This window comes from Nerophis lumbriciformis, linkage group LG11 (genome assembly GCF_033978685.3).
Source record: "Nerophis lumbriciformis linkage group LG11, RoL_Nlum_v2.1, whole genome shotgun sequence".
Classification (NCBI taxonomy): domain Eukaryota; kingdom Metazoa; phylum Chordata; class Actinopteri; order Syngnathiformes; family Syngnathidae; genus Nerophis; species Nerophis lumbriciformis.
Window position 1 is genome coordinate 24433915 of NC_084558.2, and position 21612 is coordinate 24455526.

The 21612-nt window shown below is 38.5% G+C and overlaps 1 protein-coding gene across 1 annotated transcript; it reads left to right on the top strand.

Moving 5' to 3' along the window:
* Window positions 1–1501: 1501 nt before the first annotated feature.
* On the top strand, window positions 1502–20045 carry acbd4 (acyl-CoA binding domain containing 4). The gene is made up of 10 exons (XM_061967029.2): window positions 1502–1691; window positions 4293–4406; window positions 5574–5694; window positions 6061–6145; window positions 7632–7752; window positions 9549–9646; window positions 9784–9991; window positions 10889–11100; window positions 11197–11256; window positions 12709–20045. Exons 1-10 carry the CDS (start codon window positions 1682–1684, stop codon window positions 12835–12837), a joined length of 1158 nt encoding a protein of 385 aa, XP_061823013.1. The 5' UTR covers window positions 1502–1681; the 3' UTR covers window positions 12838–20045.
* The last annotated feature ends 1567 nt before the right edge of the window (window positions 20046–21612 follow it).

Genomic DNA, 21612 nt, shown 5'->3' on the forward strand with positions numbered 1-21612 from the left:
TATGATCCAGTGTAAAAGGCACCAAGCTAAAGAAAGGTACGTTATCAAAAAGAGGACAAAAGAGTATTGGAGAACATTTTTTGAATCAATAAACAGAACTACTCCATCGGGCCAAGTGTGTCAGGGATCAGAAGAGAACATAAACATCATGTGATGAAAGATGGGACACAGTGTGTGGGAGCAAATAAAGATAAAACATTTGTTAAAGTGCACATTAATGATCAATTGAGAAATGAAGGATAAGAAAAGAGAGAAGAAACAATAAATGTAAATATTGGGGAAATGACTGATGATAATGATAATGGCTTTAGAAACACCACAGATATGACATTTTCTACAAATTAAATGGTTTGAATATTGAAACAGGTTAAAAATAGGACCCCAGGAAAAGACAAGGTGAGTTACCTGATGATCAAAAACTTAGGTAACACAGGAAAATAATTTCGGATGGATAATAGGAGACATATGTAAAAAAGTTCAAATTGACAATATTAAAGTTAGCCCTACAGTTCCAATCCCTGTAATACCACAATGGATGTACCATATCCCAATTATTAAAGAATATAAGTTTAGGTCATCGCCAGATAGAACAATGGATTGAGATAATGTACGTCATAGTGTATACAGATGCATCCAAAACTATAAATAATAAAGTAAGAGCTGCAGCAGTTATTCCACAAGGAAACATGGTATTGAATAAAAAAATGGTATTGAATAAATCAATCTGCGACAATTTATCGTTTTTTTTATGGGGGAATTGATCGGAATATATATATGGCAGTTAATTGGGCAAAGGAAAATAAAGACAAACAATCGTGTGCTCAGACTCCAGCAGTGCATTGATCAGCATAAAAAGCATTTAATATATGAAATAGTTCAGACAATCTACAGAATAAATAAAGTGATAAGTGTGGTAACATTCCTCTGGGTACCTGCTTGAGTAGGAGTTGTGGGCAATGAATTAGCTGATAGGTATGCAAAGCACGCAAGCACTAAAACAAAAGTAAACATGGAGATTAACCACAGTAAAGAAGAAGAGAAGAATATAGTTAAGATAGAACACAATAAAAAGGTGGAATGAGAGGAGGAATAGAAATAGGAAGGAAGAAGACATTATTACTGGAATGAGGTGAGGGCATACTCATCTAAATAGTTCATTTAAATTGATAGGGAAACATAATTCAGGGCTTTGTGACTATATTGTCATCAGATAGAAAGTGTAGGACATGTTATAAGTTAGCAAAAGAGAAGGTTGGGTTAGTAGTGGAATATATTTCAGGATTGCACTAGAACACGGAGGATACAAAGCTGTACATACATTTACAAACAGACAGAGTTAAATAAAAGAATATAGAGTAGGGTTCCATCTCGGTCCACACTCCATATCAAAAGATGGCGGTACTGCGTACTATAAGGTTGCTTGCCAACCGCCATTAAACCAAAGAAGAAGAAAAAGAAACCTTCGGTGAACAGCCTTGTGTGACGTGTTTATGTCACGTGAGGTTCCCCGGAAGTGGGTGTACAGTTGTTAGCTTCGCCGCAGTGCATGGTGTAAAATGTTGCTGCCGTTACTGTTAACGTGTTTTAAAAGTACTTTACTGTAGGAAAACAACAACGTATTGTTCTGGTTGTCTCCTTGAATAAGTAGTACGGTCATGGCCAGTGACTGGATACTTCGTTAATGAATCACAGTAAGTTAACTTGTCGGCTAACGCCATGCTATGCTAGTAATGCCACCTACATAGTTGTTATGTACTTTGTGACTTATATATAACCCTCACAGGTGGTGTATCTTATATATAACCCTCACAGGTGGTGTATCTTATATATAACCCTCACAGGTGGTGTATCTTATATATAACCCTCACAGGTGGTGTATCTTATATATAACCCTCACAGGTGGTGTATCTTATATATAACCCTCACAGGTGGTGTGTCTTATATATAAACCTCACAGGTGGTGTATCTTATGTATAATCCTCACAGGTGGTGTATCTTATATATAAACCTCACAGGTGGTGTATCTTATGTATAATCCTCACAGGTGGTTTATCTTATATATAACCATATATACAGTATATATCTTACGTATAACACTCACAGGTGGTTTATCTTATATATAACCCTCACAGGTGGTTTATCTTATATATAACCCTATATATATATATATATCTTACGTATAACCCTCACAGGTGGTTTATCTTATGTATAACCGTCACAGGTGGTTTATCTTATATATAACCCTATATATATATCTTACGTACAACCCTCACAGGTGGTTTATCTTATGTATAACCCTCACAGGTGGTTTTTAGAACGATGATAGGGTGAATTAAATGTGTTGTTTGACCCGGGGCATATGTCATATCATTAGCGAATGTTTAATATTGAGCTGATGGACAATGCATTTATTAGACCACCTATCATATACAGTGAATGACAAATCAATATTTGGAAAAAAAAAAAAGCTAAACATTGTCTTGTTACTTATTTGGCAACTAATTCACTGAAACATGTAAACTGCCACTTTTGACATAACATAACATCAAACCTCAAAAACAAAGTAAATGGCAACCATTTCAACTTGAAGGTTGTCACAATGTTGGTTATTTAGAACATACTCATAATCTGTTTATGCAATCAAAGTTGCTCAAATTTGATGACCTTGTTTAAATATAATACATTAATAATCTTATATAAAGCATTTAACAAATTATTGCCGCCTAATCTACAACGTTTTTTTATAAGACGAGTGCAGGCTCATAACTTGAGAGGCTTTTTTATATTTCTTATTGCCGAGAGCTCAAACCACTCGTAAACATTTTTGTGTGTCTGTATGCGGAGTAAAACTATGGAACAAACTGGACTTACATCACAGGCAATGCCAAACTATTAATCGATTTAAACTATTTTACAAACATGGGGTCTGGTTCAAATATAGAGGTGAGGGTCTTTAATTTGACCTGCTGTTGTACTCTGTCTCAAAGTGTTAACATGTGCTCAATGTTTCCTTACCATTATTGCTATGTTGTCTATTACCATTATTGCTATGTTGTCTATTACCATTGTTGGTATATTCATTATTCCTACATTGTTGATACAAATTATTATTACAGTGTAATAATTATTGTTACCTGTGGTGATGCCACTATGATACAACATCTGTATTATAATCCTTGAACAAAGTAAGAGTGAAACTCATGTGAATAATCACTGAATGGAGAACTGGGGGTGGGATTAAATAAATTATCTTCTTCCCACTCCCTTTCAGGCAAAACTGGACAATCATGCACTATATTAATTTATATTATTATGTTTTTTCAACTTGTACTTCTTATGTCATTGCCTGAAATAAATAAATAAATGAAAAAAGAAAAGAAAATTAAGGTGGTGACAGTGCCCTTTTAGCAGTGCCTATATTTACCCTGAAGTTTTCACACATTTTGGGTCAAGCAAGATTAACAAAAACATTTGACATTTTGCTTTTTTCCTTTTCATGTTATTTATCCTGAGCACGAGTCATAATCTTAAAACAATTTCAAAATGTATCTATCCATCCATCCATCCATTTTCTACCACTTGTCTCTTTCGGGTGGGGGGGGTGCGCTGGAACCTATCTCAGCTGCATTCAAGCGGAAGGCGGGGTGCACCCTGGACATGTCGCCACCTCATCACAGGGCCAACACAGATAGACAGACAACATTCACACTCACATTTACACACTAGGGCCCATTTAGTGTTGCCAATCAACCTATCCCCAGGTGCATGTTTTTAGAGGTGGGAGGAAGCCGCAGTACCCAGAGGGAACCCACACATGCAAACTCCACACAGGAAGATCCCCTACTGTTCAGAAATAGCAACCCAAACCTTATAGCAATAATTTTTTAATGTGTGGCATATGCATACAGTTTAAAATACAATAACACTCACAGTGAATAGTAAATCTAGAGTATGCAGTGTTTGGCCTGTCATTATTGTGAACGTCAATTCTTGACAGAAAGACCAAGCTAATTTTATTGTATTTCCTATCTAGCATTACATCGCAACATAGGTAAAACAAGGGGAAGGTTAATATCAAACAGATCTATTAATTTTTTCTTTTACTAAACAAACTAAATCTTATTTACATGACAGCATGCCATTTCTATGACAATTTTGGAGCAAAAGTAATTCAAACAAGCAAAAACCCCAAAAGGGACAAGCGGTAGAAAATGGATAGATGAAAAACTAAACAATGATTAAAAAAGTAGATTGAAAATAATACAACTTTTTTTGGCTTGTTCTTTTTACAGCTTTCTACCCAAGTGGAAGTACAATGCCAGACACAGTGATAGCAGAGTCTGTGGTTGATTACCACACTCGCTTTCAGGCTGCTGTAGATGTCATTCATAAACTCCCCAAAAATGGTATGTTTCAAGTAGGTACGCTACGGGCCTGATCTACTAAAGGTTTGCATGTTTCAAAATACATGCAAACGTGATAGCACACACAAAGCTGATCCACTAAACTGGTGCAGAGTAATGCGTCTCTTTAGTGAGCCAAATTAGCGCAATTTGTTTATCTTGTCTGTCTTTATGAAATTACAGAATATATGCTAATGCTGATCATCTGAACGGCCACAATGCTGGGAGGAGATGACGCAAATACAGTTATTCAACACGTGTAATGTGATTTATCAAGGCTAAAACTGCTTTGTGGGCAGTATTTTGCATCTTTATTTGGCAAGTCTGAAAAGTGTGTGCAAACTGACAGTTACACACTGTGTGAAAGGAGGGGATCATGCTGCAAAGACAATGGACAGCAAATCCTCTGTCCCACGTGTGTGTCAACATATATTGACTGTCTTAAAAATAAGAATATTAGACATGTCGTGTATTCAGAAATATCATTTTCTAGTTTTTTACTGCTGGATGGCTTAAGGGGCTGATTAAAACACATTCAATTGATGCATTTTGGTTAATGACATTTGTTTTTTGTATAGAAGTTACATTAACATCTCCTATATGAAAAAAAAAAAGTCCAATCTGCATTTTCTTGTGTCTGGAACATTCCAGGGCACGCTCACAGATAGTGCCAGCATATACCATGAGCCTTGGTATATGCTGGCAAACTTTTCAGAAACCTTCGGCTTCGTAAAAAAGTGGGTTCCATTGTAGATGCTGCTTCTAAAATGCCCATAAAAGTGGTATATGATGGTCTGCTGCATGTTTCAAAACACAGCAAAACCCAACAGGTAGCATGTCTCCATGGCCACAGCAGCGTACCAGTACGTGCAAAAATCTCATTTAGATAAGGCAATCACCAGTTATCACTTGCATATGCATGTGATCTTAGTAGATGCAGCACGCCCACTAATAGTACAATTTTATAGTTTGCACATGCTGTTTAGCGCATGGTATTTAGATCTTTGTAGATTAGGCCCTATGTGTGCTTTTACAACGGAATTTTTATAATTTGAATACAGAGCACTGCAGCACTATTTAATGTTTTGCAGAAGAGTGATGAGATACCCTGATGTAATGGTAGGGTAAAAATTGGAGAGTAATATTTAAACAATCATTCTGTGCAAGCAGGATCCTATCGGCCATCGTATGAGGTGATGCTACGCTTTTACAGTTTATACAAACAGGCTGTGTGTGGACCCTGTGCAGTGTCTCGCCCTGGCTTCTGGGATCCAGTAGGCCGCTACAAATGGTTTGTATGCTATGTGTATTGTTCTTTTTCAGAGTCCACACACAATTACTTTTTCATGACAAAATTCTTTAAAATACTTTCATTATACAATTCTTTATAATAGTTCAATCTTCTTTACTAGGCACGCAATACTTTTGCAACATTAATTAATGTTTGTATTCAGTGTAAAACAAAACAATATTCAACAAACAAAGCAATAATCTGCATGGGTTAGAGAGGAAGTTCGTATCAAATACAGGCTTGTGTAAGACTGTTATTAGATTTGTTGTGGTTTAGACGTGCCTCTAATTGTACTCAGCAAACACTAATGAGTTACTTATAGTAAATGTTCCGCCAAGACCCTGACTGTGAATGTGTATCATTTAGGGACGCTTGGAGCCGACTTGGAGACATGAGCACTGCTAATGCCATGGCAGCATATGTGGATGAGCTGAAGAAGGTAGCGCAAGAGGTACATGACATTTCTTCACGTTTGGCAATGCAAGCCCATGTGATATTCAAATGCCCTGCACAATTGTCTGTGTGTGTTTGTGTGTGTGTGCGTGTGTGTGTGTGTGTGTGTGAGTTTTAGGGGTGTAACGATTTGTTTTAACAACCATTCAATTCAGAATTTGTGGTTGCCGATACGATTTAGGGAATGTTATTATTTTTATAGAACGATATGATCCGAAACGATTTGGTGTGTTGAAAACCATTCAGTAACTTTTTAGCAAAAACATTTAACCAGTGAGATTGTGAAAAATTACTGGATATTGGACACTACACGTGAAGTTTCCTATATTCTTATTTCTTATAAGGGAATTATATATACATTAATTATGGATACAAACAAGCTAGTAAACAACAATTAATGGCCAGTACATTAACATCGTATTTGAATTAAGTGCAACCAACACTTTAGCTTGAATTACCAAGAGAAAACACTTTCTGCTCTCATTTTCAATATTCAAGAAATGTTCAATAAAAGTACATGAACCAACCTTTTAACTGTAGATGTACCTGCTATTTCTGCTTAAGGTTTTCAACATAAAATAATACAATAATAATATCAAAAATAAAGATGAAGTGCAACCAACATTTCTTCAGATGGAATTAATAGGTTTACTTGCTACTTTTACTGTTGTTTTTTGACATAGAAATAATAAAAATACAAAATAAATTCATGTAAAAAAATAAGTGCAACCAAAGCTTTTCAGAGCACTGGTTTGAGCTGTTACTAGTAATTTTAATAAACAGCTACAATAGCAGAGAAAAGTCAAATGCCACAACAATACAAAGATGGCACAGAAGTGACAACAGACACGTTTCAGCGACTCACCAACTTCCTGAGACGGAAAGTGGAAAACGGTGTAATGAACAAAGTTGGAAAAGTAAATGAATACCAATACACTATATTCAGGTTGTCAATCCGACACTGTAACTTGCTGCGCTGTCACTTCCGTCATAACCGCCACGTCATTTGTATCTTGAAGTTGTGTTGTCGGCTTTATATTATTGTGTTGTGGCATATTTATTTGTTGTGGCTTTTGCAATCCTGCTGCAGCTGAAAGTTGTTGTGTTGTAATTTACGGTATTGTCTTATTGCGTTTACATTTGGTGTGACATTTCTCAGCCACTGTGACTATCCGCCATTCTTGTTTTACAGACTCAATTAACATTCAACGTCTTTGTCATTAAACATGTTGAACTGCATGTAAAGTCTGCCGCTCTTAAATCCAATGTTTTCCTTTTTCTAGTGTCAATAAAACGGACTGATTTCCTTTTTAAAACGATTTTGGATCGATACATATCTTCCGCAAGGCAAACTTGTCAAGTCAGTTTGATGTAGTTGAATCTAATGAAAATAAATCGATACATCAATTAAGCGTTACACCCCTAGTGAATTTGTTTTCATTGTAATTGGTAGTGTAGATTAAGTGTTTTTTTTGTCACTACAGGTCATTGACACAATGCCCATAAATGAGAAGACTGCCTCACTCTTTCATCATTTTGAGCCTCTGTACGTGGTTATTGACGACATGCCGCGGCCCCCACAGTCGCTGCTCAGGCTCAGAGAAGGTTAGTTAACTACTTTTAGAAGAACATCTTTGCATCCATTCTCTGTAATGTGGTCATCGACGTATAGATACATGTGGAGAGAGTTGGAGATGTTTTAAACACTTGTCATTTTTCAACACTTTTGGTATTTTCATGAATTGGGTCGATCTTCAGAGTGCCTAGTTTTGATGTGTAATGCAAAAAATAAAAATATCCGGCACGGACAACAAGGAAATAAAAAATAATACATTAAATTAGAAAATCATAAATGTTAAATAAATACCATTTAGTTGGCCGAGACTTACTCCCCCCAACCTCCCCATAACTTTGATTACTTGAATAAGCTTAACTTGTACATTACTCTGCACTTACTTGATGATCCGTGCACCTCTAATGTACCATATTCAAATAATATTTAAGTTTTTGGTCACACTCAATTTTTGTGTTTTGCAAAAGTATATTTTCGTTTGAACAGCAGGTGGCAGTAGTGGAAATAGGCTGGCTAATTGGTATGGCTCTGGATTAATATAGATACACGATTTGGTCATTTAATAGAGCAAAGGCTTATTTCAGGGCTGTACATATTACAATATTGGTAGGTGGAGACTATAAGAGTGTAATTTGGAGAGCTAAAAATGGTGTTCTTTATTTTAATACAATTGAACAATATCTTAGTGTTATGATTGTAGTATTTTTGTATCTATTCTATATTCACCACAATGTTTTAAAGCTATGGACTACTGTGAATGGATGTTATAAGATTCCAAGGTTGAGGATGGAGCAAACGGCAATGCTGGGTGAATTAAATGAAAATACAGGCAAGATAATGAGTTGAAATACCATGTATTTAAGAAAACAAATTGCACAATAAATGTAAATGACAAATTAGGCCAAAATAATATGACTGTTACCTTTAAGGTCAAATGTAAAAGGTATAATAAGTTTGTTGAAGGTGCGTCCCCAATTACAACGCTGGTTTTAAAGTAAGTAAATCCACTTTTAGTTTAGTTTAGTTTTCACAGGTTCATTGATCAATAGTAATCACATTCAATTACATTTTATAAGCATCCATACAATAGCTGAAAAAAGTAAGAGAAATTCAGTAAAATAGTCGAAAAAGCAGTATGCAATGATTGTGCAGGGCTTTACATATTTTATCGAAATGGGCAACAAAGAAGCAACCTTAAAATATAGCTAAACATAGAGTAGGAGGTAACTGGACGGAACGTCACATGCAACCCAGCAATTTCTATTTGTTTCACCTCGGTTAAAATCAGGCTTTGTAATGACTGCATGCTTTTTCTGGTAAACAGATACTAACACCGGTACTATCACTATCACCAAGGGTTATTTTTTTATCAACCATGAGCCAACTTTAAGTGGTCAGAATCACACTTCCTTGTGAGATAAATATGCACATACATATGTATTTTTCGGCAAGCAGAAGCTTACATTGGCTGGAATTCAATAAATGAGTTTAACCGCAAAGGTACAGAAGTCACTAGAATATTGTCCTCACTGACCGTACAACAGAAATGATGGGGTGAAACACAGGCAGGTAAAACACACACAAACAAGGACTACTTCTATACAGAGGAACAATGAACAGCATATGTTAATAAACACGTAACTTTAACAGTGATAGTTTGCAGCCTCAAAAACCTGATTTCGCGCCAGATTTTAAAAAAAAAAGTGCGCAAAACTTTTTCAATATTTGTGCTTGTGAGCCATTTCAGTGATCATTAGGACATATCAATGCTCTGTATTGACCCATATGTCATTTTGACAAGTACGATAAATCATTTCTGCTCTTGAAGGCTCAGGACAACGTGAGGGTTTGGTGTTGAACAGCGACTCTGAGAACGAGATCTTCTGTGACTCTGTAGATTCTGTGGAGCAACTCAGTAACCTTAAGGTATGAAACACTCACATTATTTGAAGACACAATGACAATGTTCATAATTAGTTCCCACGTCTGCAGTTTAAAGTATACAGTTTATACGTATTTCTACTATTCCAAGTAAGAGTGAGACAATTTTTTTTTTACAACAGATACCACTTGTCAAGTCTAACGGGCTTCAGAATGGCCAGGAGGTCTTGGAGTCATCCCTTCTTGAAAGCCCAAAACTCGAAAACCAGTATGAGAGCAGACAGGTGGGGGCAGGTCATGGTGGAGAGGGGGGGAAGGATGCAAAGGATCGGGATACAAACGGAAGTCGAGCCTCTGGACAGGAAGGTTCCTACCACAACAGGAGAGAAAGTAAGCATTACTTTTAAGTAAATTTGATTCTGTCCACTTTGACCACATTTGGTAAAATGTATAAATTTCAACTCTGAGACAATACGAAAGTTTTTCCATAATGTAAATGTTATGTACAATGTCAATCCATTCAATCACCACATTTGCTTCCTTTTCCCATTTTTGTTTGATATAGTCAGTGTTCTCAGGCCTAGATAATCTTATCCCTTTGTACAGTTTCGAAACAATTTTGTGGCAGGACCCGGATGCCAACAACATTGTAATCACTTGTAACAATTCTAAGTCCCGTCCTCCCATATTGTCTTTAAAATTTTAATTGATTTGTAGGTACCTGTAAAAGTAATCCTTTTCCAGAGCGTGTTTTACTCTCAGAGCTTCAAAGCTCATGAATTTTTCCCTTATGGACGAATGGGCTACATGTCATCAGGCCCTCTTGTGAGCCATGTTTTAAATCTAACATTATTATTGGGTGTAAAATCCGAGTCGTTCGTACCACTTCAGTATCTTCAAAGAGTCCCCTCTATTTTAGTTACCTCATACCTTATTTTCAAAAGGTGGTCTGTCATGGAATCGTCAGGTATGCCCAGTTCACTTTGCAATCTGCGCTAGCCCTACCTGCAACATGCTCAGCAATGTTCACAGCTGTATTATATTAAGACTGAAATACATGAAATACTGATCACTTATTAATGTTATTTAGCTGAAAAATTAAACATCAATAATGAGTTGTGATAATAAAAAAAAAAAAAATTGCTGATATACAAAAACAGGATTTAAGTTTTTTATTTGGGAAAAACTAATTCGTTTTAAAACAGTGATTAGAATGTATTTGTTAACTCGTTTAATTGTTTGTACAGTTATATCCTTAAATACTAAAATACCCTCTCTCATCTAAAGGTGGTGTTCCACCAAGCAGAAGAAGGCGTGGTGTGACTGGTGGTGCTAGCGGGGATGAGCGAGCGGGAGGAGATGGTTCTGATGATGTTCCAGAGAGTGGGCATGAGACACATCTTCAGCACCAAATCATTCTGGCTTTAAGGAAGCTCAAATATGACATGAGGAGTGTGATGGCAAGGTTGGAGGTGGTGGAGAGGCTCACAACTACACGTGTAAGCATGTTCTGTAAATGTCAAATATTCCTGATAGGCTTTAAGTAGAAAGAAGTTGAAAAGCTGAACTTTCATGATTGGCTTGCTTTCTAAAAGGCTTCTGGCTCAGAGTGGAGACCCTGTCTGCAATGTGCCAGTGTGGCCTCTCCACATCAGGTAAACAACATATTTAACTTCTACACTATACAATAGTACTTCAACTTATGAGCTCAATTTGTTCCATGACCGAGCTCCTAACTGAAAACACGTATCTAAAGACATCGATTTATTCCGCTATCTCCCACTATTTTAGTATGTAAAATGCCTTTTAGAAAGATGCACATTTTTAGATAAGAAATATTGTTTAAAAAAACCATACAGTAGAATGTACGACAAACAACTACTGTAGTTGTATTAAGTAATATAATTAATAATGTAAAACATACCTTCTCTAGCAGACTGAAGATGATTTTGAAATCCTTTTTAGCCTGTTCTGATCGGCATCTTTTCTCATTAGATCCAACACACACAATGAGCCCAGTTAGTGAAGCGGGAAAACAGGAGCATTTACAATTTTGGTTTCTGGGTAGCAGAGAGTAATGGCGTTGTACAAGCGGGTATTCTTAGTTATGCTATCTCCCACAATCAGAGTAGTATGGGAGAAGAGTGAACACCAGTAATATGTAGCGCAGCGGAGCTACAGACTGCCTGGACACCGCATTTGGGGCAGCTTCAGGTGTTAGTAAGAAACCGAGCCATGAGTGGAGGAGCAAGTTTTAGCGGAGGACGTCGCTGACTTTGGTGGGAAGGCTTTAGAAGCTGGACTGTTACTAATGGTTTTTAATGGTGGGAAACCAATGTTATTTTCATCTGTAGCTACAAGCTAATGCCAGCAAATAAGACCGGATGTTTTTGGGCGGACCTTATAGGGTTTACTGTAGCATACGCTACGCCAGCTCGACGAGCTAGGGAGGCTCGTAACTTAAATTTATGCTCGCAACTTAAAGCATAACAAAAAAACGGCAGCTCGTATCTCAAAATACTGGTAAGTTGGGGTAGTCGTAAGTTGAGGTGCCACTGTATTATGAGTTTTATTTCCTTGAATGCAATGCAAATAAGTGTTCCTGTATTACCACTACTTCGATAAACATTAATAATAAATGTAACCGAGTAACAGTTATAGCTGCATGTCTTGAAGTTGAGTACCTCTTGCAGGAAAGAGAGGAAAAAAGGAGAAAAATGCTAAGATGGCTTGGTGCGTTAGAGACTGACTGAATCTAGGAGTTGGTTTAAAGGGTTTAGCTGGGGCTTTAATGAGTTGATAGTCCTAACCCTAAAACATGTATTGTGCTCATTGGGACTTTCATAGGTGCAGAAATGTTTTTGACAATTCCTTTGACTTGGTTTGTCAACTGTATGCTCGTCGATAGATGGGCCTGAGTCTTTTCAGGTTATCCATTTCATTTCATAAAGGTGCACTCCAATCAAGGCATCAATCAAACACAGTGATGATGAGTGAAAACTAAATGTTGAGTTCAAACATAAACAACATGCGGAAAAAGTATTTAATGCAAGTTAGTGGGACTGTATATATTTTATGAACTGACAAATCTATCATTTTATCTCCAGGAGAAGAAGTGGTGGCCATTTGACCTGTCTTGTCAGACAGTTCTTCTGTTTATGCTGTGGCCTTTTGCCGCTCAAGGTATGATTCATCTCCTCAAAAAGATCCAGAGGAGAAGTCAATTGTCTTCATGACGTCAAGACATTCCCCTCGTCACAGAAATCTATTCATGTGGAATATGTCCTATGACTGAAGAACGTTATTCAGAGGATCTTTCCCAGAGAAAAAGGAGTAAGGTTGATGGACTTGGAACTGGATTCTAAAGCTTACAGGTTACAGGTCTACAGCTCTAGAATGTAGACCTGCAAATACATGCAGAAACAATGCGAAATGACAAAGGAAATGGATACATACACTTTTAACATAACTTTTAACCTATTTCAGTGGTTCTTAAACTTTTTTTCACCAAGTACTATCTTAGAAAACTTGGCTCTTCAAGTACCACCATAATGACCAACATTAAAATACATTAGCGTAGTAGACTTAAATATTAATAAAATCAAGGCATAGGTTTTATTTAAAAAGTATATTTGATATTTTGGGCCATATTTTGAACAGTAACACTGTGTTTTGATATCGGAAAACACAACACTGTGCTTTAATCAGATGATTATTTGGCGTACCACTAGATTAAGCGTACGTGTATCACAGTTTCAGAATCCCTGCCTTAATTAAAGACTCTTGTAGGTGAAGCCGGCGATGAATGGAGAGGGAGGAGGGATGGGAAGAGCAACACCGACACCACCTTCATACTTTGCTACAAGTTATCGCAGGGCTGTCCAAAGGTCGCGGGCGAAGTGTGGCCCACCAGTATCTTCAGTCTGGCTCGCGAGAGAACTTAAATTAACTTCGAAGTCTGGCCCGGTGGTTGGTGTCGAGTTTAATTCTAATAGCATGAGGGACAAGCGGTAGAAAATGTAAGGATGGGTGGGCCGTTTGATGGCTGCAATCATGCCATCTTCTTATAGACAGTGTTAGTAATATTGGTCAATGACCATAGTTATCTATTGAAGTTCAATGAGCATAGCATCAATTTATATGACCCAATCCGAACAACAATTCCAGCTCACGGTGCAACTGAACCATAACCAACACAGGGTCAACACTCATGGTCCCACATAACACTCAAACGTCTCACTGAAATATGTGGACATTATAAAACAATCTCTATTAAAATTCTAAAATTATACCCATTTTCAATTTAGGTGAATTTACCATGGGGCAGATGTTTTGATTTCAGAAACTTGGCTTAGTAAGTCTATTGCAAATCAAGACATTAACATTAATGGGTATAATGTTTACCGCACCGATAGGCCAAAGGCGGGGGTGTAGCTATTTATGTAAAATCTAGATTTAATGTGTCAATTGTTCTTTCCCAGTCAATCAGTAAACAAATTGAATTTTTGGCGCTGGATGTAGAAATAGTCAAATCACTACATATTACTGTGGTTGAGTGTTACAGGCCTCCATCTGCTTCAAAGAGTCATTAAAACAGCTTTTAGATTACTGGTAGTTAAATTACACTGAATTATTTATGTCAGGAGATTTTAACTGGGACTGCAGCTTCTGATTAATTTAAAAGGTTTTCTGATTCTGTTAATCTCACCCAGTTGGTCAACTTTCCCACCAGGCCTAATCCCAAAATTCCAGATAAATCTACCTTGATTGATTTGATTTGAACTAATATGCCTCATAAGTTTTTTTCCTTGGGTATATCCTGTTATGATTTAGACTTAGACAAACTCTAAGGATCCACAAGGGAAATTGTTCCACACAGTAGCTCAGTTACAAAGGATGATAAGGATAGAAAATATAATGCATACAAGGGCACACAAAGAGGGCGAAAATAAAAGGTATAATGTAGACTAAAGATGTACCATAATAGCAATATAAAATATAACATATGTAATATTTACATATTATATATACAATATATACTGATATCTTATAATATAATATATACAATATATAACAAATCCCAATTACCATGTACAATATTAAAGTATATGTAACAGCTGCAGGAAAAAAAAGAGCAGCATAAAATAAAGAGTAGACCCAGCAGAAAATATACATTATAAACAAAGAGGGGTAGCTAACATAGAAACGGTCAGGTAATAGACAAATATAATCTATTGTTGTATGGCGAGTGATTATACAGCTGGATAGAGTGCGGAATGAAGGAGTTCTTGAATCGCACAGTGTGGGAACGAAGCTGAAGGAGCCTGTTGGAGTATGAGATCCACTGTCCCTCAATTGTCTGGTGGAGTGGGTGGGCAGGATTGTCCATGATGGCGAGCAGTTTGTCCTGTGTCCTATTGTCCCTCACTGACACAAACGCCTCCAACTGTGTGCCAATAGTTTGGCCGGCTTTCCGGATCAGTTTGTCAGTTCGGTTTAAGTCCCTTTTGCTGATGCTGTTCCACCAACAAACCACTGCAAAGTACAGGGCACTGGCCACAACAGACTGAAAAAAGATCTCCAGCAGCTTGCTGCACACATTAAAGGACCTAAGCTTCCTCAGGAAAAAGAGTCTGCTCATGCCCTTCTTGTATGCAGCTTTGCTGTTGTCCTTCCAGTCCAGTCTGCTGTTCAAGCGGAATCCCAGGTACTTGTACTGCCCCACTACTGCCGCCTCACGGCCCTGGATGTTGATGGGCTCCACAGAGGTCATTTTCTTCTTGAAGTCGATGACCAGCTCCTTGGTCTTGTCCACATTAAGGAGCAGATGATTTGCCTGAGACCACTCCACAAAGTCAACGATCAGTTTCCTGTACTCCAATTCCTGTCCCTCTCCGATACACCTGACCACAGCAGAGTCATCAGATTATTTCTGCAGGTGGCAGGACCTGGAACTATACTGAAAGTCTGAGGTGTACAGGGTGAACAGGAAAGGAGACAGGACAGTCCCCTGTGGAGCACCTACACCGCTGACCACAGTATCTGACAGGGAGCTCCCCAGTCGCACAAACTGGGGCCTGTCAGACAAGTAATCAGTGATCCAGGAGACAATGGATGAACTGACACCCATCCTGAGCAACTTGTCACTCATCAGAATTGGCTGGATGGTGTTAAAGGCACTGGAGAAATTAAAGAACATGATCCTCACAGTGCCCTTCCCACCATCCAGGTGAGAGTGAGCACGATGCAGCAGGTAGATAACAGCATCATCCACCCCAACATGGTCCTTCCCTGGACCCACCAGGGGTCCCAGCTGAGCCAGCACAAGTCTCTCGAGGACCTTCATGACATGAGACGTCAGGGCAACCGGTCTGAAGTCATTCAAGCCCGATGGGATCGGCTTCTTGGATTGTGCAGGATGTTTTCCATAGCGCTGGTATCTTTTCTAACTTCAGACTCAGGTTGAAGATGAAGTGCAGGATCTCAGTCAGCTGAGCAGCACAAGTCTTCAAAACCTAGGGGTTGACTCGGTCAGGGCCTGCTGACTTGGCTGGGTTGACTCTCTCCAGCTGTCGTCTCACATGGCCAGGTGTCAGACACACTGGACTGGCTTTCTCAGAGGGGGTGGAAGTGGGGGAATGTGAAACGGCAGTGGCAGGCAACAGTGAAGGAGTTTGTGGATTGATCGTCAGGGGAGGTGACGACAGGAGTAGTGGGGCCGAGGGCCAGTAAGGGGTGCATTGCAAATCCAATGAAAAGCTAATTCAGCTCCTTGGCTCTATCTCAACCCCCATCCAGCAGTTTGGCTTTGTTATTGAAGCCTGTGATAGTTTTCATTCTCTTCCACACATCCCGAGTGTTATTCTGCTGGAGTTTGGCCTCCAGGTTCCTTCTGTATGCAACTGTTCCTTCTCACAGCTGAACTTTAAGCTGCCACTGTATCCTCCTCAACTCGTCCCGATCACCAGATCTGAAGGCAAGCTTCTTTTTATTCAGCAGCACCTTTAGCTGGCTGGTGATCCAAGGCTTGTTTTTTGGGTAACAGCGGACAGAAATTAATGTAGTCTGTGATGCAGTTTGTGATGCTATCAATGCCTGTCCCGTTTGGCTTACAGAGCATGTCCCAGTCTGTGGTCTCAAAACAGTCCTGCAGGGCGAGACATGCTTCCTGGTTCCGCCTCCGCACTGATTTTGTTGAGACAGGCTGTTAAAAGCACTATATTATGATCAGACTGTCCCAGGGGGGCAGGGCAGTTGCTCTTTATGCATCCTTTGAATTAGCATACAGTAGGTCCAGAGTTGTATTGTCCCGTGTTGCACAGTGCACATATTGGTGGAAAGTGGGTAAAATTGAGTCCAAAGTAGCATGATTAAAGTCACTCGAAATGAGAATGAGCAACAGTGGCATGAAAGGTGTCTGCAGAAGGAGGGATGTACACTCCGATGAAGATTACAGAAGTAAACTCCAAATAATATGGTCGAATTCCAACAGCCAGAAGTTTGATGTCCGGCATACAAACACTCCTTTACAGTAATATGTCCAGGATTACACCTCTCGTTCACCAAGATGGCAATCCCAACGCCTTTCTTCTTACCACTCAGGAGTGTGTCTCTATCCCCCCGTGAGGTTGTGAAGCCGGATAGAGACGCGCTGTTGTCCGGGAAGTCCGCGTGTAGCCAAGTTTCCGCAAAGCACATGATACTGCAGACGGCGAACTCTTTTTGAATTCGGACGAGCCCGAACAATTCGTCCATTTATTTTGCCAAAGACCGCACGTTCCACATGAGGACAGAAGGAATTGTAGACTTAAATATTCTTCCCCGCTCCTTCATCTGTGTGCGCTTTTTTCGTAGTTCCACGGGAATGTCCAGCCGCGCTTCCCATAGCGCTGGGGGAAAGGAGAGCGCAAACAGCTCCTCGCGTGTGTAAACTGATCACAGCCAAACACAAAACGGCGCGAAAAGAAGAAAAAAAAGTTACGAAAACACACAAGAGCGCCCAAGAACCATTATTAGTGGTTGATGGAAAAGATAAGTGATAAAAAAAGGAAGAAAAATTGAGAAGAATACCAAGAATAAAGTAAAATGAAGGAAGTCAAAGGAGCTACTGTGATGTGCTGCCACTCTTTCAGGCGCATGTGACGTTTGAGTAATCATTGTGTTATTGCTGCATGTAGAAATACTACGATTCCGAAATGCAAACCTCGTATTGTTTGTAGAAGGACTTTTTAAAATTTCAATGAACAAGCTTTTCATCATGATTTGTCTATTGTGGACTGGGAACATATAGATCTAATACAGAATGCAGAGCTAGTGTGGACATTTTTCAAAGACATTTTTATGCAAATTATTAATAAACCTGCACCTTTTAAAGAATACAGAGTGAAGGGATGAGAAAATCCCTGGTTTTCTCCAACACTGGCAAAGACAAAGTAACTCTGCCACTGATTGGACATAATTTAGACAGCTTTGAAATCAATGCACTTTCCTTATCAAAAAGGCCAAATCAGAATATTTTTTGTCTGTCACCACTGAGAACCTAAACAACCCACAGAAATTTTGGACAGTGATCAAATCTCTGTCTGTGAATAAAAACACAGCAACTATGATTATGATCGAACTGAAGTCTTGAATTGTTTTAACTACCATTTTTTATCGTCCGGTTCTCTATTTGACTCAAATGGGACAACTATAGGGAATCCTTGTACAAGCTCACCCATGTTTTCTGGAGATCTTTTTAATTTTGCTCCTTTTACTTGTCTTGAAGTGCATAAAGCCCTAAAAACATTAGACCTCACAAAGTCCCCCTGATCTGACTTGATTGAGCCTTATTTTTTAAAGCTGGCAGCTGACTGTATAGCAGAGCCACTTTCAATTATTTTTAATCCGTCAGTTAAAAACAAAGACATTCCATCAGTTTGGAAATCTGCTTTTGTCGGTGATCCAGCAGTTCTTTCTAATTATAGGCCAATATCAAATTTATGGATCTTATCAAAAATTCTGCAATCTCTTGTTTGTGATCAGTTGAAAGAGTTCCTCTCTTCAAAAAAATATGATTTGTAAATATCAATCAGGCTTCAGGAAACAGCACAGCACCATCACTGCTACAATGAAGGTGGTAAATGACATCATTGTAGGGCTTGATAAAAAAACAGTACTGTGCCTCACTTTTTATTGATCTCTCCAAAGTGTTTGACACAGTAGACCACGCTATTTTAAAACACAGGTTGTTTCTCATGGGACTGTCAGAACATACGGTCACTTAGTATTGGGGCCCCTTTTATTTATCTTATACATCAATAATCTCAAACCACATTTCTCTGAAGCTAATATGCATTTTTATGCTGATAATACAATTATTTATTGCTATGGATCATCTGTTGAACAGGCTGTTAACTCCCTGCAGAAAGCGTTTGTCGCTGTGCAGAATTCACTTATTGATTTAAAACTGGTTCTCAATGCTGACAAGACAAAACTTATGCTGTTTTCCAAACACAGGAAGGTGCCTCAAACAACCCCCAGTAGTGTCACTCTTAAAGGGAATATCGTACAAGTGGTGCATGAATATAAATACCTTGGTGTTTTCATTGATGACTCTCTCACTTTTAAACTTTTGTTGATCAACTTGTGAAGAAACTAAAACTTAAATTGGGGTTTTTCTTCTGTAATAAGAGATTTTTTTTCTTTTGGTGTGAAAAAAGCGCCTTGTCTCTGCTCCATTTTAGTCTGTGCTAGATTATGGTGATTTTTTTTTATATGAATGCTACTCATCCCTGTCTTCAGATGATGGACTGTGTTTACCATGCTTCTTTGAGGTTCATCAAAAACTGTAGCGCCACGACACACCACTGTGACTTGTACTCTCGGGTGGGATGGCCTTCTCTGTCCACCAGGAGGCAGTGTCATTGGTACACTTTTATTTACAAGGCTCTTCTGGGACTATTGCCCGATTACATTTGTACATTGATTTCACAGAGAAGTACGAACGCTTATGCACTGAGATCCAACGATCAGCTGTTGCTCTCTGTTCCTTTTGCTCACACTGAGTTGTGGGAAAAAAAGAGACTGGAAGCTGACTGAATGTTTATCCTTAAATGCTTTTAAAATCTAAACTGAGAGCATTTGAAGGAGCCTCAGTTATCTGTAACTGTTTTACTTGATCCTGTCATTTTAATGTGTAATGTGAATGTAATTATATGTGTAACTTTGCTGCCTCTTGGCCAGGACTCCCTTGAAAAAGAGGTTTTTAATCTCAATGGAATTTTTTTTCCTGGTTAAATAAAAAAAATTAAATAACATTTTAAATCCAGTACAATGTATGATGGGTAATAAGCAAAACACTCTGTCCACACTTTGCCATGTTTGGCGCATTATAGCTGCTTGATATTTCTGATTACAAACCTTTTAGGAATTTGTCACTGAAGTAAAGAAGGTAGGAATGGAACTTTCACATACTCTTAATATTCATTGTTTTATTATTTATACTTCATATTGCAGTGTTGTCAGTGTCTCATGTAGAGGGGGTTGTTAATAACAGTTAGGTGGCGTTCTTCACTGTTCAGTCTAACTATAGCTTGCTTAAACCAATGCAATCCAAAGTGTCTCTGATCCTATTGTTGTTACGTCACAATCAGCACTCTGCCGTATAGCAAAAATACCTTTTAACGTGTATTTGTGTGTGTAAGGTTCCGTGTGTGTGCACGCACACTTATCCATATGCCAGCGTATTGGTGATTACCCTCAAAAAATAGGGTTTTAACGCAGGTGTTCTTACATGTTTTGAAACCTTCCCTTCTCAATTTGGTATAAAATATTTTTTGATAAAGTATAGGGATCTATTCCCAGAATACCAACTGACGCCACATCGACTGCTACTGCCTATTGCTTGTATTCTGACACTTGACTTCTTCCCTTGGTTTATTGCATTGGTTCCTATCATTGCGATCGCTTATTATGTGTAAAAACAGCTATATGTAAAATCGATCAGCAAGAACTCACAGGCACGCTGAATAAGACACACAGTTTGAATAATAATAAGGATTTTGCATTGAAATTGTAACTACAACTGAAGTAAATGCATTGATTTAGATATCAAATTTATTTAGGTGCTTTATCTTTGTTTAGGTGGTGTGGCTCAGTTGGTAGAGCGGCCGTGCCAGCAACTGGAGGGTTCCAGGTTCAAACCCCGCTTCTGCCATCCTAGTCACTGCCGTCGTGTCCTTGGGCAAAACACTGAGCTAGTTGTGTGTTCCTCGTGTAGCTCAAGCAGAGAGAAGTGTGTGCGAGTTTATAGACCGTGTTGGTACTCGGGACCAGTGTTAAGAAAATGTATTTTACAAAAGTAATTATTCATAGTTACAGTTACTGGTTACAAAATTTAACCACTAATGATGTAACTCTAATAAATGAAATTAATTACCATGGAATGTATGTAATGTTACTTTAAAATAAAAAACAACTTTCAAACACTGATGCTTGTTGCAACAGTAACAACCCTCAGTAGGCACAAAGTTAAATCATGAAATGCAACTTTAACCGAGCAAAAACTAGTCTTGATACCAATGTCCTTGAACCAGTCACACACGAAGAAGTTGTAGACCTCCATGTTTTTCCAATTTTCCATCTGTTCTGTCGTGGAGAATGGCGTCTGGAGCACAAATAGTTTATGTCTGACAACGGGAACTGACGTATAACGGGACGGGATCTGAGCCGAGGATGTCGTGGCTTGTGCAGTTTTTTGAGACACTCATGATTTAAGGCTATATAATAAAACTTTCATTGATTGATTGATAATCCTTGATATCACTCGAGAAATCTTTTTTTGATAAAGTATAGGGATATATTCCATTGTTAGACTTTTTGCTTGTATCTGCTTTTGGCAGGAAGATTCAAGCCTCTTGTACACAGATCGTTTGCACGTTGCTTTTTGTACAACAGCCATCTTGGCTTGGTCGACCACCACTGGTTTTCATTTCTGGGAAGAAGTCAAGTGTCAGAATACAAGCAATAGG

Excerpts from the sequence above, each read along its gene's own strand:
- acbd4 (XM_061967029.2), top strand. Across the intron at positions 4,407-5,573 it reads TCATAAACTCCCCAAAAATG|GATCCTATCGGCCATCGTAT; the intron begins GTATGTTTCAAG and ends CTGTGCAAGCAG. Across the intron at positions 6,146-7,631 it reads TGAAGAAGGTAGCGCAAGAG|GTCATTGACACAATGCCCAT; the intron begins GTACATGACATT and ends TTGTCACTACAG.